The 23,073-nt window shown below is 40.8% G+C and overlaps 1 protein-coding gene across 2 annotated transcripts in view; it reads left to right on the top strand.

Annotated features, from left to right (window-relative positions):
* The window catches only part of LOC139454237 (junctophilin-1-like), a 104,098-nt gene that overhangs the window by 73,640 nt on the left and 7,385 nt on the right, over window positions 1-23,073 (top strand). For both annotated transcript variants that reach the window (XM_071235841.1, XM_071235842.1), the window contains one exon: window positions 13,977-14,095. In XM_071235841.1, coding sequence (XP_071091942.1) covers window positions 13,977-14,095 — 119 coding nt within the window. The remainder of the gene's footprint in view (window positions 1-13,976; window positions 14,096-23,073) is intronic.

Raw genomic sequence — 23,073 nt, forward strand, 5'->3', positions numbered from 1 at the left:
ATGGTGGTGATTGTTGACAAGTGTTGCCGGAGATAAACACCAAGCAAAAAATGGTCAGCATCATAGCAGGACTGGAGATAGCAACAGAGTGTTACATGATACAAGAATAAATGTCTGAAGGGTGAGAGGCAGTGTTGATAAATTGGTAGTGTGTAAGGTTAGACTTTACTGAAACACTTTGAAATGTAACTTCATCTTTTTGTAATGTTGGACAAAATGGCCACAAAAATCAGATCAGGTTGTTCTGTGTATTTAGGCATGAGATAATCAAACATGGAAATGTCATTTTGTAAGACAAATCTATTGCTAAAATTGTTTTCTTGTCCTTTGAGTTAAGGTTGATTATAAATATTCATTGTGTCAGAATTCAGTGAAATACAGATCATTTGTAAGCAAGCTGGTGATGATGATGAAGATGATGATGATGGTGAGATAGTATCTGTTTCTGTTGTGAAATTGTTCCTTTGTACTATTTTACTTTTTTCGTCCAGGGGACTTATTCCTAGGAATAGTTTTTACTTTCAAATTTTTTCCAAGATACATTTACATGGGCAATAGTTGTTTGGGATGGAACTGATAATCATTGACCGCAGTTGTGGTATTCTGAGTGGAGGAGTATGTTTCTGGTTTTCTGTGTGGAGGGGTATGTTTCTAGTGAAAGAAACCAAGGAGAGCTGACTTGAGGAGTAAGGTAGATGAACTTTACTTTTGACATTTGGCTCACCTGTGCACAATGTAATTTAATCAGCAGCTGTTGAGGTACATCAGGGGTGTACATGTGTGTGATATCTTCTGTGGCACTTGGACTGTTCCTTGATTGTGTTGTAACTGTAAGACAAGAATGCCATTTAGACAGAACCTTGTGCTGGAATATCAGTTACGGGAAGTTGTTTAACGCTGCAGACTGAACTATCACAATCGCCTAGACCTGACCGGAATCAGAAAGCATAACCAGTGACACACTCATTGGGGTGTGATGACCCTCTGGCAGCCAAGTCACCGAGTCTGACCCACTCCTCTAGGGTGTGATGACTCTCTGATAGCCAAGTCACCGAGTCTGACCCACTCCTCTAGGGTGTGATGACACTCTGATAGCCAAGTCACTGAGTCTGACCCACTCCTTCAAGGTGTGATGACAGTCCGGCAGCCAAGTCACTGAGTCTGACCCACTCCTCTAGGGTGTGATGACTCTCTGATAGCCAAGTCACCGAGTCTGACCCACTCCTCTAGGGTGTGATGACTCTCTGATAGCCAAGTCACCGAGTCTGACCCACTCCTCTAGGGTGTGATGACTCTCTGATAGCCAAGTCACCGAGTCTGACCCACTCCTCTAGGGTGTGATGACCCTCTGGCAGCCAAGTCACTGAGTCTGACCCACTCCTCTAGGGTGTGATGACAGTCCGGCAGCCAAGTCACTGAGTCTGACCCACTCCTCTAGGGTGTGATGACAGTCCGGCAGCCAAGTCACTGAGTCTGACCCACTCCTCTAGGGTGTGATGACACTCTGATAGCCAAGTCACCGAGTCTGACCCACTCCTCTAGGGTGTGATGACAGTCCGGCAGCCAAGTCACTGAGTCTGACCCACTCCTCCAGGGTATGATGACACTCTGATAGCCAAGTCACCGAGTCTGACCCACTCCTCTAGGGTGTGATGACACTCTGATAGCCAAGTCACCGAGTCTGACCCACTCCTCTAGGGTGTGATGACTCTCTGATAGCCAAGTCACCGAGACTGACCCACTCCTCTAGGGTGTGATGACCCTCTGGCAGCCAAGTCACCGAGTCTGACCCACTCCTCTAGGGTGAGATGACACTCTGATAGCCAAGTCACCGAGTCTGACCCACTCCTCTAGGGTGTGATGACCCTCTGGCAGCCAAGTCACCGAGTCTGACCCACTCCTCCAGGGTGAGATGACACTCTGATAGCCAAGTCACCGAGTCTGACCCACTCCTCTAGGGTGTGATGACGCTCTGGCAGCCAAGTCACTGAGTCTGACCCACTCCTCTAGGGTGTGATGACAGTCCGGCAGCCAAGTCACTGAGTCTGACCCACTCCTCTAGGGTGTGATGACACTCTGATAGCCAAGTCACCGAGTCTGACCCACTCCTCTAGGGTGTGATGACAGTCCGGCAGCCAAGTCACTGAGTCTGACCCACTCCTCCAGGGTATGATGACACTCTGATAGCCAAGTCACCGAGTCTGACCCACTCCTCTAGGGTGTGATGACACTCTGATAGCCAAGTCACCGAGTCTGACCCACTCCTCTAGGGTGTGATGACTCTCTGATAGCCAAGTCACCGAGACTGACCCACTCCTCTAGGGTGTGATGACCCTCTGGCAGCCAAGTCACCGAGTCTGACCCACTCCTCTAGGGTGAGATGACACTCTGATAGCCAAGTCACCGAGTCTGACCCACTCCTCTAGGGTGTGATGACCCTCTGGCAGCCAAGTCACCGAGTCTGACCCACTCCTCCAGGGTGAGATGACACTCTGATAGCCAAGTCACCGAGTCTGACCCACTCCTCTAGGGTGTGATGACGCTCTGGCAGCCAAGTCACTGAGTCTGACCCACTCCTCTAGGGTGTGATGACGCTCTGGCAGCCAAGTCACCGAGTCTGACCCACTCCTCTAGGGTGTGATGACCCTCTGGCAGCCAAGTCACTGAGTCTGACCCACTCCTCTAGGGTGTGATGACCCTCTGGCAGCCAAGTCACTGAGTCTGACCCACTCCTCCAGGGTGAGATGACACTCTGATAGCCAAGTCACCGAGTCTGACCCACTCCTCTAGGGTGTGATGACTCTCTGATAGCCAAGTCACTGAGTCTGACCCACTCCTCTAGGGTGAGATGACACTCTGATAGCCAAGTCACCGAGTCTGACCCACTCCTCTAGGGTGTGATGACACTCTGATAGCCAAGTCACCGAGTCTGACCCACTCCTCTAGGGTGTGATGACTCTCTGATAGCCAAGTCACTGAGTCTGACCCACTCCTCTAGGGTGAGATGACACTCTGATAGCCAAGTCACCGAGTCTGACCCACTCCTCTAGGGTGTGATGACACTCTGATAGCCAAGTCACCGAGTCTGACCCACTCCTCTAGGGTGTGATGACTCTCTGATAGCCAAGTCACCGAGTCTGACCCACTCCTCCAGGGTGAGATGACACTCTGATAGCCAAGTCACCGAGTCTGACCCACTCCTCCAGGGTGAGATGACACTCTGATAGCCAAGTCACCGAGTCTGACCCACTCCTCTAGGGTGTGATGACGCTCTGGCAGCCAAGTCACTGAGTCTGACCCACTCCTCTAGGGTGTGATGACCCTCTGGCAGCCAAGTCACCGAGTCTGACCCACTCCTCTAGGGTGTGATGACCCTCTGGCAGCCAAGTCACCGAGTCTGACCCACTCCTCTAGGGTGTGATGACACTCTGATAGCCAAGTCACTGAGTCTGACCCACTCCTCTAGGGTGTGATGACACTCTGATAGCCAAGTCACCGAGTCTGACCCACTCCTCCAGGATGTGATGACGCTCTGATAGCCAAGTCACCGAGACTGACCCACTCCTCCAGGATGTGATGACGCTCTGATAGCCAAGTCACCGAGACTGACCCACTCCTCCAGGATGTGATGACGCTCTGGCAGCCAAGTCACCGAGTCTGACCCACTCCTCTAGGGTGTGATGACACTCTGATAGCCAAGTCACCGAGACTGACCCACTCCTCTAGGGTGTGATGACACTCTGATAGCCAAGTCACCGAGTCTGACCCACTCCTCTAGGGTGTGATGACGCTCTGGCAGCCAAGTCACTGAGACTGACCCACTCCTCCAGGGTGAGATGACACTCTGATAGCCAAGACTGACCAACTCCATCAGGGTGCTCATGATGTTGATCACTGGAGTGTCTGGTCCAGATTCCATTATTTACAGACTGCCATGAAATAGGTAGAATACTGTTGAATGCAATAATCACCACTGTCATTAGATTGATTATCTCTTGTGGGGGCACGGTTGACCCAGTCGTCTAAGATGTTGCGATTCTTTGTGCAATTCCCTATGCCAGAAACCGTTGATTGTGGGTTTTGAAACCCGGTTCGCCCTGGGTATGTTTCTATGTTTGTCAGCATCATACCTGTGCTTGCGAGTTGCACCAGAGTGGTAAATGTCTGAATCACTTCTGGCTTTCGTCCCACATTAAGCTGACACACCATGATATAACTGGAATATTGTTCAAACCGGCGTTAAAACCTACTCACTCACCTATTCACTCTTCAACTTCAAGTAAACAGTAACTGTTCAGTTATGAAATGGTTCATGGTATTTCAGGTACTTGATGATCTATGGCAAGATCTGTATCATGAGAGGTGAAAGAGTTTCATAAGTTGTTTTCCAGTGGTCATGCTTAGGTGTATTCATCTTGTTTACATACAGTGTATCACCAATAGGCATAGCATGTCAGTAGGCATTGCATATCATGATGTCTCGAATAGTATGGGATCCAATCATAGTGTCTTCCAAAACCATTTAATCAACCTGCAGCAAATACATGAATAAGAATATATCTCGCCTTGTATTTCAACTGTGTTGTTAAATAAATCATTTTTATCTCATTTTGAAAAATGTTATCATGTGATGATCTAAAGAAAGTAGTATTGTTTATATTTTTATTGTTTATTGACTGATAGGCCTCCTGCAAGGTGAAAGACATTCCAAACAAGGTTCTTTAACAAGTCAGTCTTCTTGTTGGAATACTTTCATCCTCGAGAGTCCAGTGTATTATGTCTCTGTTCTATTATGGTAAATACCCTGGTCCAATTCTTCATCATTCAAAAAGCTCGAAATGGATGTCAGTCAAATTACACTGTTCTTTTTGGACTGAAACAAGCTGTAATATCGCCTGTACTCAGCTCGCCTTGTTCCATACCAGCACAGATACAACTCGGGAAAACATTTTTTCCCAAGATATCATTTAATACAGTCTACTGATCTGATTAAATGTATTGAGGGCATGCTTGAACAAGGCCGCAATTTTTAAACCAGATCTATGTCAAACTCTCATTCAGATCAGGAATTTTGATTGGTTGTTGATTTCAAGGTCGTGAGCTAGAAAAATTCAGGACGACTGGTAATAACAGAGATGGAGTCCAAGACACCACTTCTAAAACAAAATTTTATTGGCTAACGGGTACAGGGAATCTATAATATGGGGCTTGAAAATTGAGGATGGAATATGTTAAGTTGCTAGTAGCCTGAGCTGTTCAGATGCCTCAGGTATTCAGAGGTGTTGGCTGCAGGGAATACCAGAGCATGGTCAAATCCACTCCAATGGTGACCTTATTGCCCAAAGGTCAAAGATGGCTGCCAAATGGGAAGCACCTTGGATAAATTATCCATGTGGAATGTTATACAAGTCATTCCCATTTGCTGAGTCGACTAATTTGTGTGGTCGCCAGGTTAACCGCAATATTGATGCCAATGTTAAATGTAGCACATTTCTGCAGCTTCCATCTAATAAAGTTCTGACATATTCCCCCCCAATCAAAGCCGGTAATTAAATGTGATTAGCTGGGAGGAATTGATGGCAAATACGAACAAACAGTAATTAATAGATGTAATCAGCATGTAAGGCCAATTCCATTGCCAGATTGATAATAAGTGCCAGAAATGGCTTGTAGGGAAGGTTTTGTGTTATGAGCATCTAGAAAATTGAAACTGATCATAGGTCAATCGAATATTGTGATGTTGATGGAAGTATGTCCTTTTTTATCAATTTGTGTGTACAACCATAGTTATTTTCTTATGATAATGGTAGCATTCTGAATAGCTTGAGAAACCTTTACTGTAACCTTTTGGATAAGGTTGGTCTGACTTATTGTAGTATTTAAACGGAAGTTACATATGATTTACAGTGGTTTTCACAAATAATTAAGTAGAACATATCAACAGGCATTGTTTGACTTGGAGGTTTGGAACAGGCAATGTGTGACTTGCAGGTTTGCAACATGCATTGTTTGACTTGGAGGTTTGGAACAGGCATTGTTTGACTTGGAGGTTTAGAACAGGCATTGTTTGACTTGGAGGTTTGGAACAGGCATTGTTTGACTTGGAGGTTAGGAACAGGCTTTGTTTGACTTGGAGGTTTGCAACAGGCATTGTTTGACTTGGAGGTCTGGAACAGGCATTGTTTGACTTGGAGGTCTGGAACAGGCAGTGTTTGACTTGGAGGTTTGGAACAGGTATTGTTTGACTTGGAGGTTTGCAACAGGCAGTGTTTGAGTTGGAGATTTGGAAAAGGCTCTTTGTCTGTTTCCATTGATGATTGTATGGACTGTCGTATCATCGATTCAAGCTTCTTCTTCTGGGATTTGTGGGTGACAGAAGCCATGGTGTGGGATTGCATATTCATAACTCAAAATCATAGCATCTTCCCAGGCACTCAGAGATCAGATGTACAATTCACCACTCCCATGGCTCAGGCAATAGCACTGGCTTCATAAGAGCTGATGTTTGGATGTGTATGACTTCATTATTCCTGGAGTCGGGTGTACACAACATGTTGTGTTTTGGCATCATATTGTTGATTTGCTGGAGTTACTGGGATGTTGTGTTTCAATACTGAGTTTGTAAAGTTCTTCCTTCTTAAATTGTCAGTCCTCACAATCAGCCAATTATGTGCCAAACCCTAGAGCTGTAGAGAAGATACAATACCTGCAAGCTCTACAAGGGTGTGGATTTGAGTCTAGTAGTTTCTTTAGAAGGACACACATTGAACTCCTGATCAGTGACATTTTGGCTCTTCTTCACAGAAAGAATACTTGGTTCACAGATAGGAAATGGAGGGTTTTGTAAACGTTTCCGAGAGGTTGAGAATGTGCCAAGAGGTTGTAAATTATGTTTTCCTGGCTGAAAAGAAACAGTGTCATGAAGAAAATGGAAGAATTTATTTAGGAAATGGGAGTTCAAATACACAGGATATTTAGCATGTTTATGGATATATGTCACAATAATACATTTTCTTTTCAAAAAGTCAAATTTGGGACACCTTCTAAAAATAAAAATATTTTCGGGACATGTTATGTTTACAAAGATTTAAAAACATAAGTGTTGGAGAATATTTAGATCGGCACAGTGCCCAACAGAATGTGGTTGACGAGAAAGGCAGGAACAGAAAGATGTGGTTTATGTGCAGGTTTTTATGTGGAGTGAGTGAGTTTGGTTGATGCTGCTTTGAACACTATTTCAGTTATGTCACTGCCTGTCAGTTTGACATGGGAGGAATGCCTTGTCATTGGACTTTTACCGCTCTGGTGAAACCCTCGAGCATAGGTATACACAGTATGGAATTGCTGAACAGCAGATCTGAATTACACCCTACATTTTGAACAGATTACACCACAGAAGAAGCAAACATGTTCACACCTTCAGAGAAATGTCATAGTTTTAGTATAAAATGGCAGAATATACCAACTAAACTGTGCACACTAGATCAGATGCGCGTAATGTACCACCGTACCAAAATCTGTACACGTATGACTGATAATACCGATAATTCACGATGTTGTTCAACAATGCTGTTGTTTTGATAATAAGGCAGTCCTGACATGTAGATAGTTTCTGTGATGTTCACAGCATTGATTTTACTAGTTCTTTTGTCTTAACGTTGAAAGGAGAGACACCAGAAGTCGGCAACCCTGTGGTTCTGTTGTATGGATTACGCAAAGGGCATCGAACAAATCACACTTTTGAGTAATTTAGTACTTGAGTACTTTTCAGATACATGCATTCCATATCCGTTCTTGAGAGTGTGGTTACCACGTGATTTCTTGAGTACGGATACCTTTATGGTCTGGACAAGCAGTGGGGTTCCACTGTATATGTATATACTCTCAAAACAATAGGGGATAATGAAATATAAATGCTTAGATCTCATCATAAGAAAGTTCAGCTTTGAAAAATGACTGCCGGAGATAGAATGTTTACCAGGGCAAATCTGGGATTCAAACACACGATGTTATAGGCGACTATGCTTGTCGTAAGAGGCGACTAACGGGATCGGGTGGTCAGACTCGCTGACTTGGTTGATACATGTCATCGTATCCCAAATGCGTGGATCAATGCTCATGATGTTAATCACTGGATTGTCTGGTCCAGACTTGATTTAATTACAGACCGCTGTCATATTCGTGGAATATTGCTGAGTATGGCGTTAAACAAACAAACACACAGTCATAGTTTCCTCAGCCAGGCATGCCTAAGGGAGGCAACTCTGCACAGCGAGTGCAGGACCTCAGACAACTAGGCAACCTTACTTCCCGTGTTTGTATAGATATATCAATTACTAAAATGTGATGTGGCATGATTGTTGTAGATTTGTCAATATGTTGCAGTAGTGTTGATTATTTGACTGTTTTGTTGAAAGATGAATACAATGTAGTGCCATGTGACACCACTGGTTATTACGTGTTGCACCAGTATGACATCAATCGTGTTAGGTATCACAAGACAAAACAACTTGTCAATAAAGGGTTAAGTTACCTCAATAATGCATCGACACTACAGATACTGCGTCATGTGTGATGAAGCATTGATACTAGAAATACTGTTTCATTAACAATGACAAGCCATCGATACTACAGATACTGCGTCATGTGTGATGAAGCATTGATACTAGAAATACTGTTTCATTAACAATGACAAGCCATCGATACTGCATCATGTGTGATGAAGCATTGAAACTAGAAATACTGTTTCATTAACAATGACAAGCCATCGATACTACAGATACTGCGTCATGTGTGATGAAGCATTGATACTAGAAATACTGTTTCATTAACAATGACAAGCCATCGATACTACAGATACTGCATTATGTGTGATGAAGCATTGATATTAGAAGTACTTTTTCATTAACAATGACAAGCCATCGATACTACCGATACTGCGTCATGTGTGATGAAGCATTGATACTAGAAATACTGTTTCGTTAACAATGACAAGCCATCGATACTACAGATACTGCGTCATGTGTGATGAAGCATTGATACTAGGAATACTGTTTCATTAACAATGACAAGCTATCGATGTTACAGATTCTGTGTCATGTGTGATGAAGCATTGATACTAGAAATACTGTGTCATTCATTGATAATGCTTCACAGTTAATCCAATGAATCAATCCTAGGATAAAGCTTGCAGTCCCAAGTTGTAGGTTCTTCGTGTGAACTGTTTCCCCGCCCCTAAGGCTACTGGTGCAGTGCCCAGTATCCTCCTCCTCCATGTCACCCTACAGCGAGAAAGTGCAGTGTCAGCAGGTCTTTCGACGTGGCTTCTACCATCAGTGTAACGAGCTCACGCAATCATGTGGAAACACACTACATTGGGTAATGCCTATTGACTTTCTTGAGCTATTGAAATGACCGTAAAAATACACTTCATAAATATCAGCTTGGCTGGATCGAAATGGATACGCCTGTAACATAATTGATTCAACTTTTGATTTCTATTTATTTCTACTTATTGATTTTATGTATGGGGATTTCATAAATTACGGTGTACAGACTTTGTTAGTTGATATGTTGAGTGTGCAAGATGTGACCTCTGCTTCAAGATAATGTCATATGCCGTTAGGCTGGGACTGGTAACTCGGGTACTTGGGTCGGGTACTTGGGTCGGATACTTGGGTCGGGTGGGATCTGACAAGGACCCGGGTACCCACAGGACTGCCCGGACCCATGGTTAGTCACGTGATACATTGTTTAATGACAAATATTATCTAAAACTCTATGGTTACACTATACGTCACTAATGTTCCCATTTCTTTCTGACAATGCAGCCATTCCTTCTAACTTTTATATGTTTGAACAAAGATAAAACTTCAGTGTATGCGTGACCGGATCGTTTTACATGTGTATCTAAATACATTTTGCCAGGGCTAAGGTCAGACTTTTCCATATCGGACAGTTTGTACCTATCTCTAAATATCTACAGAGGGTACCCGGTTAGGATCGGGAAATAAGTTGGTGGGTACCCGGGAAGTAAATTTGGACCCGCCCCAGCCCTAATATGCTGGTAACAAGACGAAGTTATTTCATGTATAGTTATGGACCTCGACCTTTACACAAAGTGATCGTAGTGCTATGCTTTTCATAACTCATAGACTTACAACAGTTGCAGCCCTGCTACCATCGTAACTGCTATACCTTAACATAGACTTACAACAGTCATAGCCCTCCTACCATCGTAACTGCTATACCTTAACATAGACTTACAACAGTCACAGCCCTGCTACCATCGTAACTGCTATACTTTAAAATAGACTTACAACAGTCACAGCACTGCTACCATCGTAACTGCTATACTTTAAAATAGACTTACAACAGTCACAGCCCTGCTACCATCGTAACTGCTATACTTTAAAATAGACTTACAACAGTCACAGCCCTGCTACCATCGTAACTGCTATACTTTAAGATAGACTTACAACAGTCACAGCCCTCCTACCATCGTAACCGCTATACTTTAACATAGAATTACAACAGTCACAGCCCTGCTACCATCGTAACCGCTATACTTTATCATAGAATGACAACAGTCGTTCTTCTACAACATTCGTAACTCCTATGATTTAACATACACTAACAGTCCTACATTAAATTCTGGTCCTTTGGTTTGGCCTAAAATGATGCGATGACACAGCAGGTATTTTTCCTTTCCTTGTGGGCAAGCTAAATTGCATAGAGGGAAATCATAGTTGTCTCTGGTGTTAAAATGTCCTTTTCACAGTGATTCATATATTTCAGTAGAGTTATTCTGAACTGTGCTCAGCCCCAAAAGGCATGAGGGGCATTGTGTACCATGTTGCTGTCTGCATGTTTGTTTGGGGAAAAGCAGGTTAGAGTTACCTGACCTTAGTTAAAAAATCTGGAAAATATAGATGCACGTACAACAGGGGGATTGAAAATGACAATACAACATTACATAAACAGAAACACAATGCGTGCGTGCGGTAAAATGCCAAATGTCATCTCAGTCAGTTACTGAAAATGTTCTTCCATTTTGTAGTTTATTTAATCATTTTGAACCAAAGCTATGAAAATAACCCAAACATCGTGAGATTACGTTGAACAGTCCATTTTGATTTAAGTTGATTTATATCTTTTCACTTTGAATTGTGTGAAGTTGAGGTCTGTGAAGGGCAGCTCAGGACCTGTTGCCTCACTTGCATGTATTGATCTCTGCACCATATGGAGCGATCAAGTGCACCCTATATTTCATTATTATATATTGTCACACTTCTTCATGGCTCAGCTTTGTATCAATGTGTTTCTAATAAATTAACGCTGTGGATTCTGATTCAGAGAATCCTGAGACAGATCAGTTACAAACTCTCCATGTTTGACCTGAAAAGGGACTTGAATGAGATATTCTGATGAGAGGAGACTTCATAACCTCAAGACACTGTTGCAGTGTTGCAACATATTTTCTTTTTCTAATGATTTCCATCATCACAATCATCTAAATCTTTGTAACAAATTAACCAATTTATATTCTTCCAATCATGTGGTATGTGATATGGGGCGGGGTGGGGTGGGCAAGCAGTGGAAAGCGCCATGCTAGCAAGCGCCAGGTGCTGAGATCGTATCTCACGAGTGACTTGGTTGTTATTCAACCTTATTCAACAGGTCCTTACAGTGTTGTCACTACCCTAGTGTACAGTACATTCACTCTGTGCACTCAAAAGAACCCACTCGTCCTTTAGTAGATGACTAGATGGTGGATACATGAATACACATACACCCGAAACACAAGTGTAAACACGTGTGGTGTCAGCCTGGGTATGTGACTTAGTTCACGTGTGCCTCTGTTCACCCAGCAGGGAATGGGTACCCGATATGTGAGGTGGATGTAAAAACCTTCTAGTGCCTCTGGGCAGATTGGATTGTATAGTTGAGAATGATAACTGGAATGCAAACAGATCCACTGGTAGGGGAACAAATAAAACCACATTTGAGCAGATACTAGTACCTGGATATCTGCGGTATATAAATGTGTAGTTTAATAAAAATGTGATATGTGCTCACTTTCAAGTTGCTTCCAACATGGTGCTGCTGTGAAAACTGCAAGTTAAGACTAAAAACAATTTGACATTCAAAGACTTTTCATGACAAATATTTTTTTCGTTGTGAGCTGTTCTTTTGTATGTTTGTTTGTTGTTTAATGCCACACTCAGCAATATTCCAGCTATATGACGGTGGTCTGTAAATAATCGACTCTGGACCAGACAATCCAATGATTGACGTTATGAACATCGATCCACGCAATTGGAATACGATGACATGCATTAACCAAGTCAGTGAGTCTGACCACCTGAGCCTGTTAGTGCAACAATGACATTTTAAAACTATATTACTGGGAAATAGTGTATTTGAATTGTTATATCTTCTATTAATAGCATATTTTGGGAGTTGACCTTCACGCAAATGAGATATGATGACTCACAATCAGCCTAGTTAACAAGTCGGTCGCCTCTTACAACCAGCATAGGTTGCTGGGGACCTAAGTTCTCAACCATTCCCCTTGGGCTCATGAGTGAGTGAGTGAGTTGGGTTATTGGTAGGAAGGATAGCAAGGCATTTTTTCACAATTTAGTGTCGTCTGTCACTCATTATTTAAGTATAGGTAATCTACATTATATTCTGATAAACCCAGATAGGCATCTTTGTAGGAATGAATACAGAAAAATGTTAACATTATTATACTTAAAACTATTGACGTTAATCAGCCAAACATATGGAAATATTTAATATTTATATTCATAAATGCATATCACAACATGAAGTTGCAGAAATATGTTTGTGATAGTTAGAAATTTGTTAAACTAGAAGTGTAAAATAAGTATTGGAGCAATCTTGGAAGTTAGCCCAGAAGAAAGAAATATTGCATCACATTAAAGCAGACTTGGGCAATACCAAAATCAATAAGAAGAAATTTCCTATCGTGTACAGCTGACCTTGCACCACCCCGACCTTACACGCCATGATGTATGGTAAAACTTCCCCTCCAACAAATAGCAGCTTTTCTATATAAAGATCTAGCACTCCTCAAAACATTGCAGATGATGGTGGGGATGGAGCATGCAGTCTCATCATAGTGAAAAATTCCTAGTTCCACTGAGCTTGTTAATTGAGTCATGACGCCCCTGGCTGCCAAATATAGATAGATTATTGCGGTAGCGTCTAATTTTACCCCTGTTAAAAGGATTGGTTGTTGGAAACGGTCATTACTCAAACCCGTCTGTGTCAGTTAGTGACACTTTGCTCAACATAATAAGGCTCTAGTATGCCTGTTCACAGAATCAGAAAATGAAATTCACTATAAATGTCGGTGCTGGAGAATAAAAAACAATTTACATCTTTAGCATCCTTAATGTAAACGTATGTATTAATTTGATAGAATAAATGAAGAAAACATGGAATCAATGATTAAATCTCAGCTTTTAGAAAGAGATTCAATAAAACCTAAAGCTAAACCACATTTCTCGTGGATTGTTTTATAAACCAAACATTTTGAAAATGGATTTAAACTAGTTACATTACAATGTCTCAGCTTAATGTGAGAGGAAAACTCAAAGTGATGCAGGTCTCAGACATTTACCACTCTGGTGAAACCCATGAGCTTGGTGCTGGCAAACCTAGAAACATAATAAGGGAAAATCTGAGAATTGAACCAATCGTTATAGGTTTCTGTCACGCGTAAGGGACACAACTCTTCACAATCATGTATGAAAAGATGGTGGGTGCAAATAGGCCTCCTATGACCCAATCTTGCCCTCAATCCAGTTACTACTAAGTAAAGATGCTCTAAGCATTTGTTTAGAATATATGGCAAGGAAGAAATAACTGAAATGTGCTGAGATAAATGAGAATTTACTGAGGATCTTTTTATGAGAAGATTTTATGTTGTTTCGTTTCCATTCCAGAATGGCAAATGCTCGGGCAAAAGCGGAACAGGCAGACAGTTCGGCGGATCGAGCACAACAGGACTGTGATATTGCCAGGTTAAAAGCCAAAGAATTCGCGCCAGAATTCCATCAACCAGGTAAAATAGACACCCAGAGTCTTTTATTTTTTCAGCAATTATGATACCTTAATACAATTTACCCTTTCATTTACAGTATATATGTAATAGCATTTTTAAATATGAAATTGAACTTACAAATCTAAGGTGTGAAGTAGTCATATCATTTTGAAAATTGTGGTTGAAAAATGACAATGAACATTTTCTAAACTTTCAATTGTTTTGATCATAATGAATCTCTACAGAGCTCCTGATTAGATGCATATTTGCATAAAATATGCAAAATAAATCACTATAACCCAATTCACGTGGAGTTGCTTGTGTACAAGTTTGCATGAAAAATTAACAAAAAACATAATTTTTCAATGTATCCTTTTCAGCTTTAAACGTCTATATTTCCTACTGAATGCTCGCATCATCTGTACATTAACTCCATTGCAGGGAATAATGCTTATTGCTTATTGTGTTGTGGTAGAACATGGACAGAAGAGAAGTTATCGGAAAGGTTCATCTAAGGCAGAATAATTTAAAAAATAGCAACAAAACCCTTTCCACATTCATATAAAATCTCTGCTAAAAGCAGAATTGATTGTATGATTCTAACTGCATCCTGAGCATATGTTTATGAATCACTGTCAAATAGTGATAATACCAGGTGTTCACGAATAGGAGAGCATATCCTGCCCAACCGGTAGCACCCATCACAAACACATGCAAAGGCAAAAATCAGTTGTTCACCTGAAAAACAAGGGAACATATGGTAAAGTCCAAAAACATGTCTACCAATTGATTAAAAAATATCTATCCTTTGACTACAAAATGCCCATAAGACTGGATCCAAGGAAGTAAAATATTTTGAATAGCCAAAGAAATAATCAAATACCGAATGTTAATGATAACATGTGAATAAATACTCAATTGTTTCGTTTCTGTTATTTCCCAGTTCAAAATATCTGCCATTTATCGAAACAGTATAAAGCAATGTCATCAAAGGAAGGTGAGCTTCTGAACCTTTCATACTCTGGTTGAAAATCCCCACAGCGACACTTTACCAGTCTATAGTGATACAGACTAGATTTCTCAATAACATTACATTTCCTAAGTTACTTTTGTGCAAAGGTTTTGGCAGCTATGTCATTGTTCTCCTATAGGTCAAGTTTGTGTTTCTTAGTACTGTCTGGGTGTAGTCATGTCTGGGTGTTGAAGGAGGACAATGAGTATACTAGTGCCTGCTAGATAACACACTGATATGTGTACACCTCACCTCCAGGTAGACCTACCACCTGTTCACCCCATGCCCTCTGGAAGCACCACATCCAACCCTACTGGTCCACATGCTTACCGTTTCAGAAGTGACATTTGTAATTGGTTCTGTAGTTCCAGGCTTGATTGGAGGAACTTGATTTAACTTGCACCAGGTGCATGTTCCATGAAAACCAAGTTGCCCCGGACAACCAGGTTGCACCCTGGTCTCATAAGTTAATCAAAGTTAAACATCGGCCAGCCTGCTGCCAGTGTCACAAAAATAATAATGCATTGCCGTAAATCATACTAGAAACATGGGCATAATCTTGAAGTACCCACTGTTTGATGACATCAAGCCCACAAAAGGATGACAAATTACACATAACACAGGGATTAGTGATGTAGTATGGTAAATAAATGTTATAGGTACTGAGTGTGTTCAAAGATCAATTATGTGGACAAGTAAGGGTTAGTCAGACTAAAGGTTGAATGTATTTTTACATTGACTTGGTGTATGTAGATATAATATAAATATTAGGTTGCATTTTTCAATAATAGTTTACAGTTGTGCATGTTTTATGTAGCTAAATCGATCTTTGTGTTCCATTTCTTGTACATGAGGCAGTTCATGCTAACTCTAAACATTCTGGATGATGCGTGAAACAGACATTTCTTACTCATGTTTTTGCAAAAAATGTTTTTTACAGAATTCAGTTTTTCTGTGTAGTGTGATAGGATGAGGAACTACATTTCTATGAAAGAACCTTTCTGAAAGGAATTGAGGTTCACTTGGTAATTTAGAGGAAACTCTTTTGTCATGACTACTCAAGCTGAAAATCAAACAATGACAAAAAACTATTTTGGAAAGGAAACCCATCCTTTTTGTGTGAAGCTATTTGTGCTGCTGCTCTTCCCCTTCCCTCTGCCTCATCTTGTCTTGGAATGTGAGCTCGTCTTACTTCATGGCCCAGTTGATAGGGCTTTCTTACAGGCCGACCTCATCAACTTGTGCAGGGTAGGACTGGTAGACTCATTTCAGTAACACAATAAATGGGAAGATGTTAGTCATTAACACAGTTGATAGACTCTTTCAGAGACATGGATTATGTGCTTTTTCCCCAAGGCACGGGAAATGGAGGTGAAATTTTGAAACTTGTCTGTTTGTGATCTATACAGAATATACTCAATGCCCTGCATCCATTACTGTGATGACAGTTCATGGGGCACTCCACGTTGTGGCAGGCGCTGCAGTTCGCAGTGCAGTGTTCCGGTGGTCATAAGTTCCATGTACACCCTGATAATGATTCTTAGGTTGTTGACATCTCATAAAAATCAGATCTTAGTTCTCGCTACCACTAAACAAAGATCTGAGGGCATCCCATTATGGGTCACGTCAGAACGACCTTTCATCCAACCAATCAAAGCATCGCCAACCAGTTCATTAAAGTGACAGCCTGAATGTGATTTCTGATCTTGCAACCCTGAAAGATTTAACATGGGGTGTACAGACTTTATGATTGAATCCATGCAATCAATAGGCCATCTTTTAGCCATTCCAGAATGTTCGTTTGTTCTGTTTTCAAATTTATATTTGAGAATTCGTCAAAATATGTTTTAAAGCATAGTCGCCAGTTTGAAACTAGTGCTGTAAAGCATGAGAAGGCTGCCTTCTGATTGGCTAATGTCGACTTCTTGTCAGTCATTCCATTGGTCAATCAAACTTCGCAAAAGGTCGGACTGACGTGACCCGTAATGGGATGTCCTCAGATTGGTAGCGAGAGCTAAGATCTGATTTTAATAAGAATGGTGGGCACCATTCTTGTGCTTGTAGGTTTCTAAGTACAGGATTAACATGACTCCGACGGTTTGGTTAACATAGTAAAAGCTGAGGGAAGCAGTGACCCAGCATTAGCCCGAAGTTTTACTGGTGATGTCACTGCTGCCCAAAGGTTTTACTATGTCAACCCAAACCAAGGAAGAGTGTTTTATCTGACTTAAGAACCATCCAAACAACATTTATTGATAATTGTTTAATATATGTATAAATGTTTGTTACGGCAGGCTAAAGTAACACTCGTTAAAATATCTAGCTAGGAAATATACCCTAATCATGGTACCTTCAAACGAACCACGTATCTTCAACCAGTTCTGAGGTGGAATGGTTAGAGTGCCTGACAACTGATCAGGAGGTGGTGGGTTTGATTCCTGTCATCCATGAGGACAAATTTCATTTCTTCTTTTCTATTTTCGAACATTTGACGTTGTCAATGTTGAATCCAAACTTTTCCAAAACAATGGTCAATATCCACGAATGGTTTCTAAGACCTGCATCACTTCAGGCTGTCCTCCCATGTTAAGCCGTGAAATGACTACAGTACTGTACAAAACACTCCTACACTTAGAAGAATTGAGTCTATTACTAGTGTGTGGGAGAGGTGAGGTGTCACATTTTTTACGATCAGTTTCAGGATTTTGTAAGGTGCGTCCACCACTACCTAGAAATGTTTCCATTGCATGTTGCGTGATATGTGGTAGTGACTAAAACTGCTGCATCATGTACAGCAGTCTGCTATTCATTACAGTTAATTCAGTTAGGGTTTGTTTAACAGCAGAGAGAATGCAGCGGTAAATGTAAAGTTATCCCTGGTGGGAGATGCACAAGCTAATGGTAGGCTGTTCCCAAAGTTATGTCCACCATTTAATCATTAATGAATCCATTTGTATGTGTGGGTTGGTGTGTTCATGTGCTCCGGGGGACAAGCATCAGTCTCATAAACACCATCATGGCCAGGGTAGCGTGACCATGCTTATCTCCACCCTCAAAGGAATATTTTATCTACCATTTTGTTAATTGTTTTGGGCATTAATTCAGAATCGGTCCCTCATCAAAGCGTCTAGTTATGTGCAGTATTGCGGCTTGCAATTAATATATTGAAACGAGTGTTGTCATGACTTTCTGATTCAAACAGTTTGGGTTGGGTTTACTGAATGTGTGTCGATCCATTGCGGTAATGTTCAGCACAAAGGGGAATGTGCATAAGTAAACAGATGAATGTCATGGCATTGATTAGGAAGGCAATGGTACAAGTGGTGGCAGGGATGCAGGTCAATTGCCACTGATGGATTATTTCTGTATCATCTTCACAATGGCCACAGTCAACCCTGCTGGTTAGGATGGTCGGATGACAGGGATAGGTCAGATCCTTGCAGCTTGTAGTAAACTGGTAAATGTGAAGCATAGTTCTGTTTGGAAATAGTTATTGCGGAATAGATATGGTTCGCTTATAACATTTGTGTTATGACAGTTTCTGATAACAGCAACGTCATGTAAAGCTGAATAGTGTATTATACCCTGACAAAGGTCTGTAATTGACACAAAAAATAAATTCCTGTAAACTGTTAGGGTCACACCCTTCTCAGGAGGCATTGCTTTTAGGTGGGATGCATAGAGCTGGTTTTGAACGCTAGATGTTGAAATTCGCCTTCCTGTTATTGTATGGAATATTTGAATCTATTGAGTAGTGGGGGCACGGGTGGCCCAGTCGTCTAAGGTGCGGCAGTTCGCTGTGCAGAGTGGCGTCCCTTGGGCACGCCAGAAACCTATGATTGTGGTTCTAATCCCAGTTCGCCCGGATTATGTTTCTAGGTTTGTCAGCATGATACCCCTGCTTGTGGGTTTCACCGAAGTGGTAAACGTCTGAGATCTGCATCCGTTCAGGCTTTCCTCCCACATTAAGCTGACACGCCGTGATATAACTGGAATACTGTTAAAAGCGGCGTTAAACACAACTCACTCACTCACTATTGAGTAGTGCAATTAATGAAATGAGAGGATTTTGTCTATGTGTCGTTTTTTTAGGCTTGCCACACCCAGGTCTTATTGCAACCCCGCACGATTGATGGTACTTGGTCCCACATTCTTTTTTATTTGCCAAACATTGAGACAACTTGAGATAATGACATCCCCCCCAGCTATCGTACCCATACTTCATCATTTTGTCTGTCTCAGGGTAATTTTTAAGCATGTGCTTAGCTCATTTGCATTAGTGACTGTGAGTTTCCCTATAGGTGCACACACTCTGGCTTATGTGTGCATGTCCATCACATGCTGTTCATGCATGATGCACAATCTCATTGTGAGTAGATGTTGCGTTCAGATGCAAAGCCACAGCATTCTAATTGTCACCTCATCGATAAGCTACATAAAAAATTTCCCCCTTTTTGTAGATGGTATATTTGACAAACTATTTTCAGCCAAACTATTGTTTAATTCATAAACATAGCTGATACTTTTATATGGGGATGTTGGAAGGAAGACCTGTTCCTAGCAATTGATCTGGAATGCCTTAATTCCAGTATCTGATCCAGAGCCAAGCCAAGGGCTAAAAATGTCAGTCATTTGAAATGATTACTAAGCCAGTGAATATGAACCACTGTATGCAAATCTTTGTGATGTAGCCTGAAGAAAACAGATATATCCCTGACAAATGACAAACATTGTACTGTTTATTCGTACATATTTCTAGCTGCAAAACCAAGAGAGACAATGCTACTTGCTGTTATGTTCTTCTCACACTTACATAACCTGGCAATGCCTACCTGGCAGACGGCCACAGTCTTTTTGTCTTGCAAAGTTATCTCTCTTCTTTGGCAGCCATTTTGAATTTTCATTTTGCAATGTTTCTTTGACTCAAGTCATGACTGTGACCTCAGTACCTGCCCACATCAGTTGTGTCGGGCTGACAGGTAGCCCCCCCTGGCAACTACTGGCGGAGAGAACAGGGGTGGAGGGGTGAATTAGAGTCGTCAGCATTTCTGTTCAATAAGGCCACACTTTTTTAATTGTATGTTTCACAGATTTATTCAAGCTTTTCCACACCAAGGTCAGTCGAAATAAAAATAAAAATAAAAATAAAAAGCTATGTCAGTCATTTATATATTTATATGAAAGTCATTCTGCTGTGGAGTTAAAACCGCAGGTGGCCTCTTGAATCACTGATGTGGACATGGAATTTAAGAGGGACTATATTACTAGAGGGAGACATGATAAAAAGAAATATTTTTGTGTTTAATTTATTTCTTTTCCAGCTGCTTTTCATTAGGGGTGGTGGCTAAAAGAATTATATTGTTTTACAGACAAGTCTACCTTGAATTTTTATCATTTTACGGGAAAATCTACATGAAATCTTGTTGAAGTAATTAATATGCTTTTGGAAAGATGTCTTTGATTGAAAATATTGAAGTGACCTTGACAACCTTTTTTCGTTATTTGATTTTCCCTCTTGGAATATTGACCAGGAAAATCAGCAAAATAGAACATGATGTTGCCTTATTAAATATGATTTTAAGCTGAAGATTACAGAATTATGCTGATAAAGTAGACTATTATGTAAAAGATATAAAAATCAATTTGTTAAAAAACCAGCAAACCTTTAGTAGTTTACTTGTTGCTTTGCATGTAATTTGCTTTGAGATGAACATGATGTCCTGTCCAGTGGGATGCTCCTAATTAAAATGTATTGCATCAAAAACTATTCCGTAGTTTTAATTTCTATCAAATAACTATAGAGTGAGTATGTGAAGATATGTGAACAGTATTCCACATGTACAGGACATGCACACTGGGTACTACTCAACATGATGTCGCCCTCAATGGCAGATGGCAATAGAAATTTGAAACAAAAAAGACAAACTAACCTAACTTTGCCCCTTTGCTAGGGTCATTACTGACACATACATAAAATGAATGAAAGTAATCCCTATGTTATTGAGATATAACTGAGAGGGCATAAATAGGGTAGGCACCTCTGCCTTAAGAATCGAAGTCTGACTAAAACCCAACCTTGTCTACTGTTTATTTGTTTTGATTGTTTGTTGTTTAATGCCGCACTCAGCAATATTCCAGCTATATGACGGCAGTCTGTAAAAAATCGAGCCTGGACCAGACAATCCAGTGATTAACATCATGAGCATCGATCCCAGCAATTGGGATACGATGACATGCATCAACCAAGTCAGCGAGTCTGACCACCCGATCCCGTTAGTCGCCATTTACGACAAGCATAGTTGCCGAAGACCTATTCTACCTCGGATCTTCACGGGTCAACCTTGTATACTGTGAGGGGAGTTTAATTTCCAGAATAATCTATGTATTGCTTGACTCATTGCTTCTCTGCACTGTTACCTACATAGAAAAACAGTTATATTTTCTCAAATAAACCAATTTGACCATAAATAGAGCACTGCAGACAGTAACAATGTCTTGTTCATTTTGTCAGGTTTTTATTGACAATGGTTGCCACAAGACCAATAAAGCAGAAAACTCATGCAAAAGATATGAACTACATGTATTTAGAAGAAGTCTCAAGTGTGTTTGGAGGTGCCATGATATTGGCCCTTGTTGACTGTACAAGTAAAATTCCAGTGTGTGTATTTCCAGGAATCTTTTCCTTTCTGACCCTCTTGTTAAGTTGAACGTAACTAACATTACATGTTTAAATACTAAACACGTTTCAAGATAAGAGTTGAGATATTATTTCTGCATTTGTCGTATCAGGAAACCAAAGGGGAAAGATGGGAGCATCCAAATTAAGGATGGTTTTCTACAACTGTTAAACTGATACAGGGTTTTATGGTGTATTGGGAGTATTTTGAGCTCAAACACAGTATTTTTGTTCCTATAAAAGGTTGCTGTAAACATATTGGTTGTAAATCTGTTAACTGGATTAATGTTTACTACATAAACACAACCCGAAGGCTCACACTGGCTGTATCACAACTCATGTTCAGCACTCGGTATCTGTAAACTGTCTACCCACATCGGTTTGGCGATTATCAAAAAAACTTGGATGTGGTATGTTATCTGATGACCATGTTATTTTAAGAAGACAGTTTCCCAGGAATACAAGCTTCGTTTTTATTGTACTATTTCTCATGAATTGTTTTATTAATACATTCATATTCTTACATGTTTTTGTAACATTATTTATTTCATAGCAATATTGAAAATGCTCTTAAAGTTTCACAAATGCTTTCAAGGAAAGACATTTTGTTTCGCTGTATACATTTTAGTGTTTTATGTATTGATAATGTATTGAGAATTAATTGCTGATATGTAAATGTGTCAATGGGGTATTGATTTATGACCACTCTGGTTGTACATACTGAAGTTGTATGTGCTCATATTTGTTCAAGTTCAGGTCGTACATTCTCAGGTTGTACATTCCGATACAAGAAGGAATGGTTATACAGATATTCTGCCCTGACTACTGGTACAAGAAGGAATGGTTGTATACATATTCTGCCCTGACTACTGGTACAAGAAGGAATGGTTATATAGATATTCTGCCCTGACTACTGGTACAAGAAGGAATGGTTATATAGATATTCTGCCCTGACTACTAGTACAAGAAGGAATGGTTATACATATATTCTGCCCTGACTACTGGTACAAGAAGGAATGGTTGTATACATATTCTGCCCTGACTACTGGTACAAGAAGGAATGGTTATATAGATATTCTGCCCTGACTACTGGTACAAGAAGGAATGGTTATATAGATATTCTGCCCTGACTACTGGTACAAGAAGGAATGGTTATATACATATTCTGGCCTGACTACTGGTACAAGAAGGAATGGTTGTATACATATTCTGCCCTGACTACTGGTACAAGAAGGAATGGTTATATAGATATTCTGCCCTGACTACTGGTAGGAATGGTTATATAGATATTCTGCCCTGACTACTGGTACA

The sequence above is a fragment of the Haliotis cracherodii genome, unplaced genomic scaffold (genome assembly GCF_022045235.1).
Source record: "Haliotis cracherodii isolate W230 unplaced genomic scaffold, xgHalCrac1.p SCAF_10, whole genome shotgun sequence".
In the NCBI taxonomy this organism is placed as follows: domain Eukaryota; kingdom Metazoa; phylum Mollusca; class Gastropoda; order Lepetellida; family Haliotidae; genus Haliotis; species Haliotis cracherodii.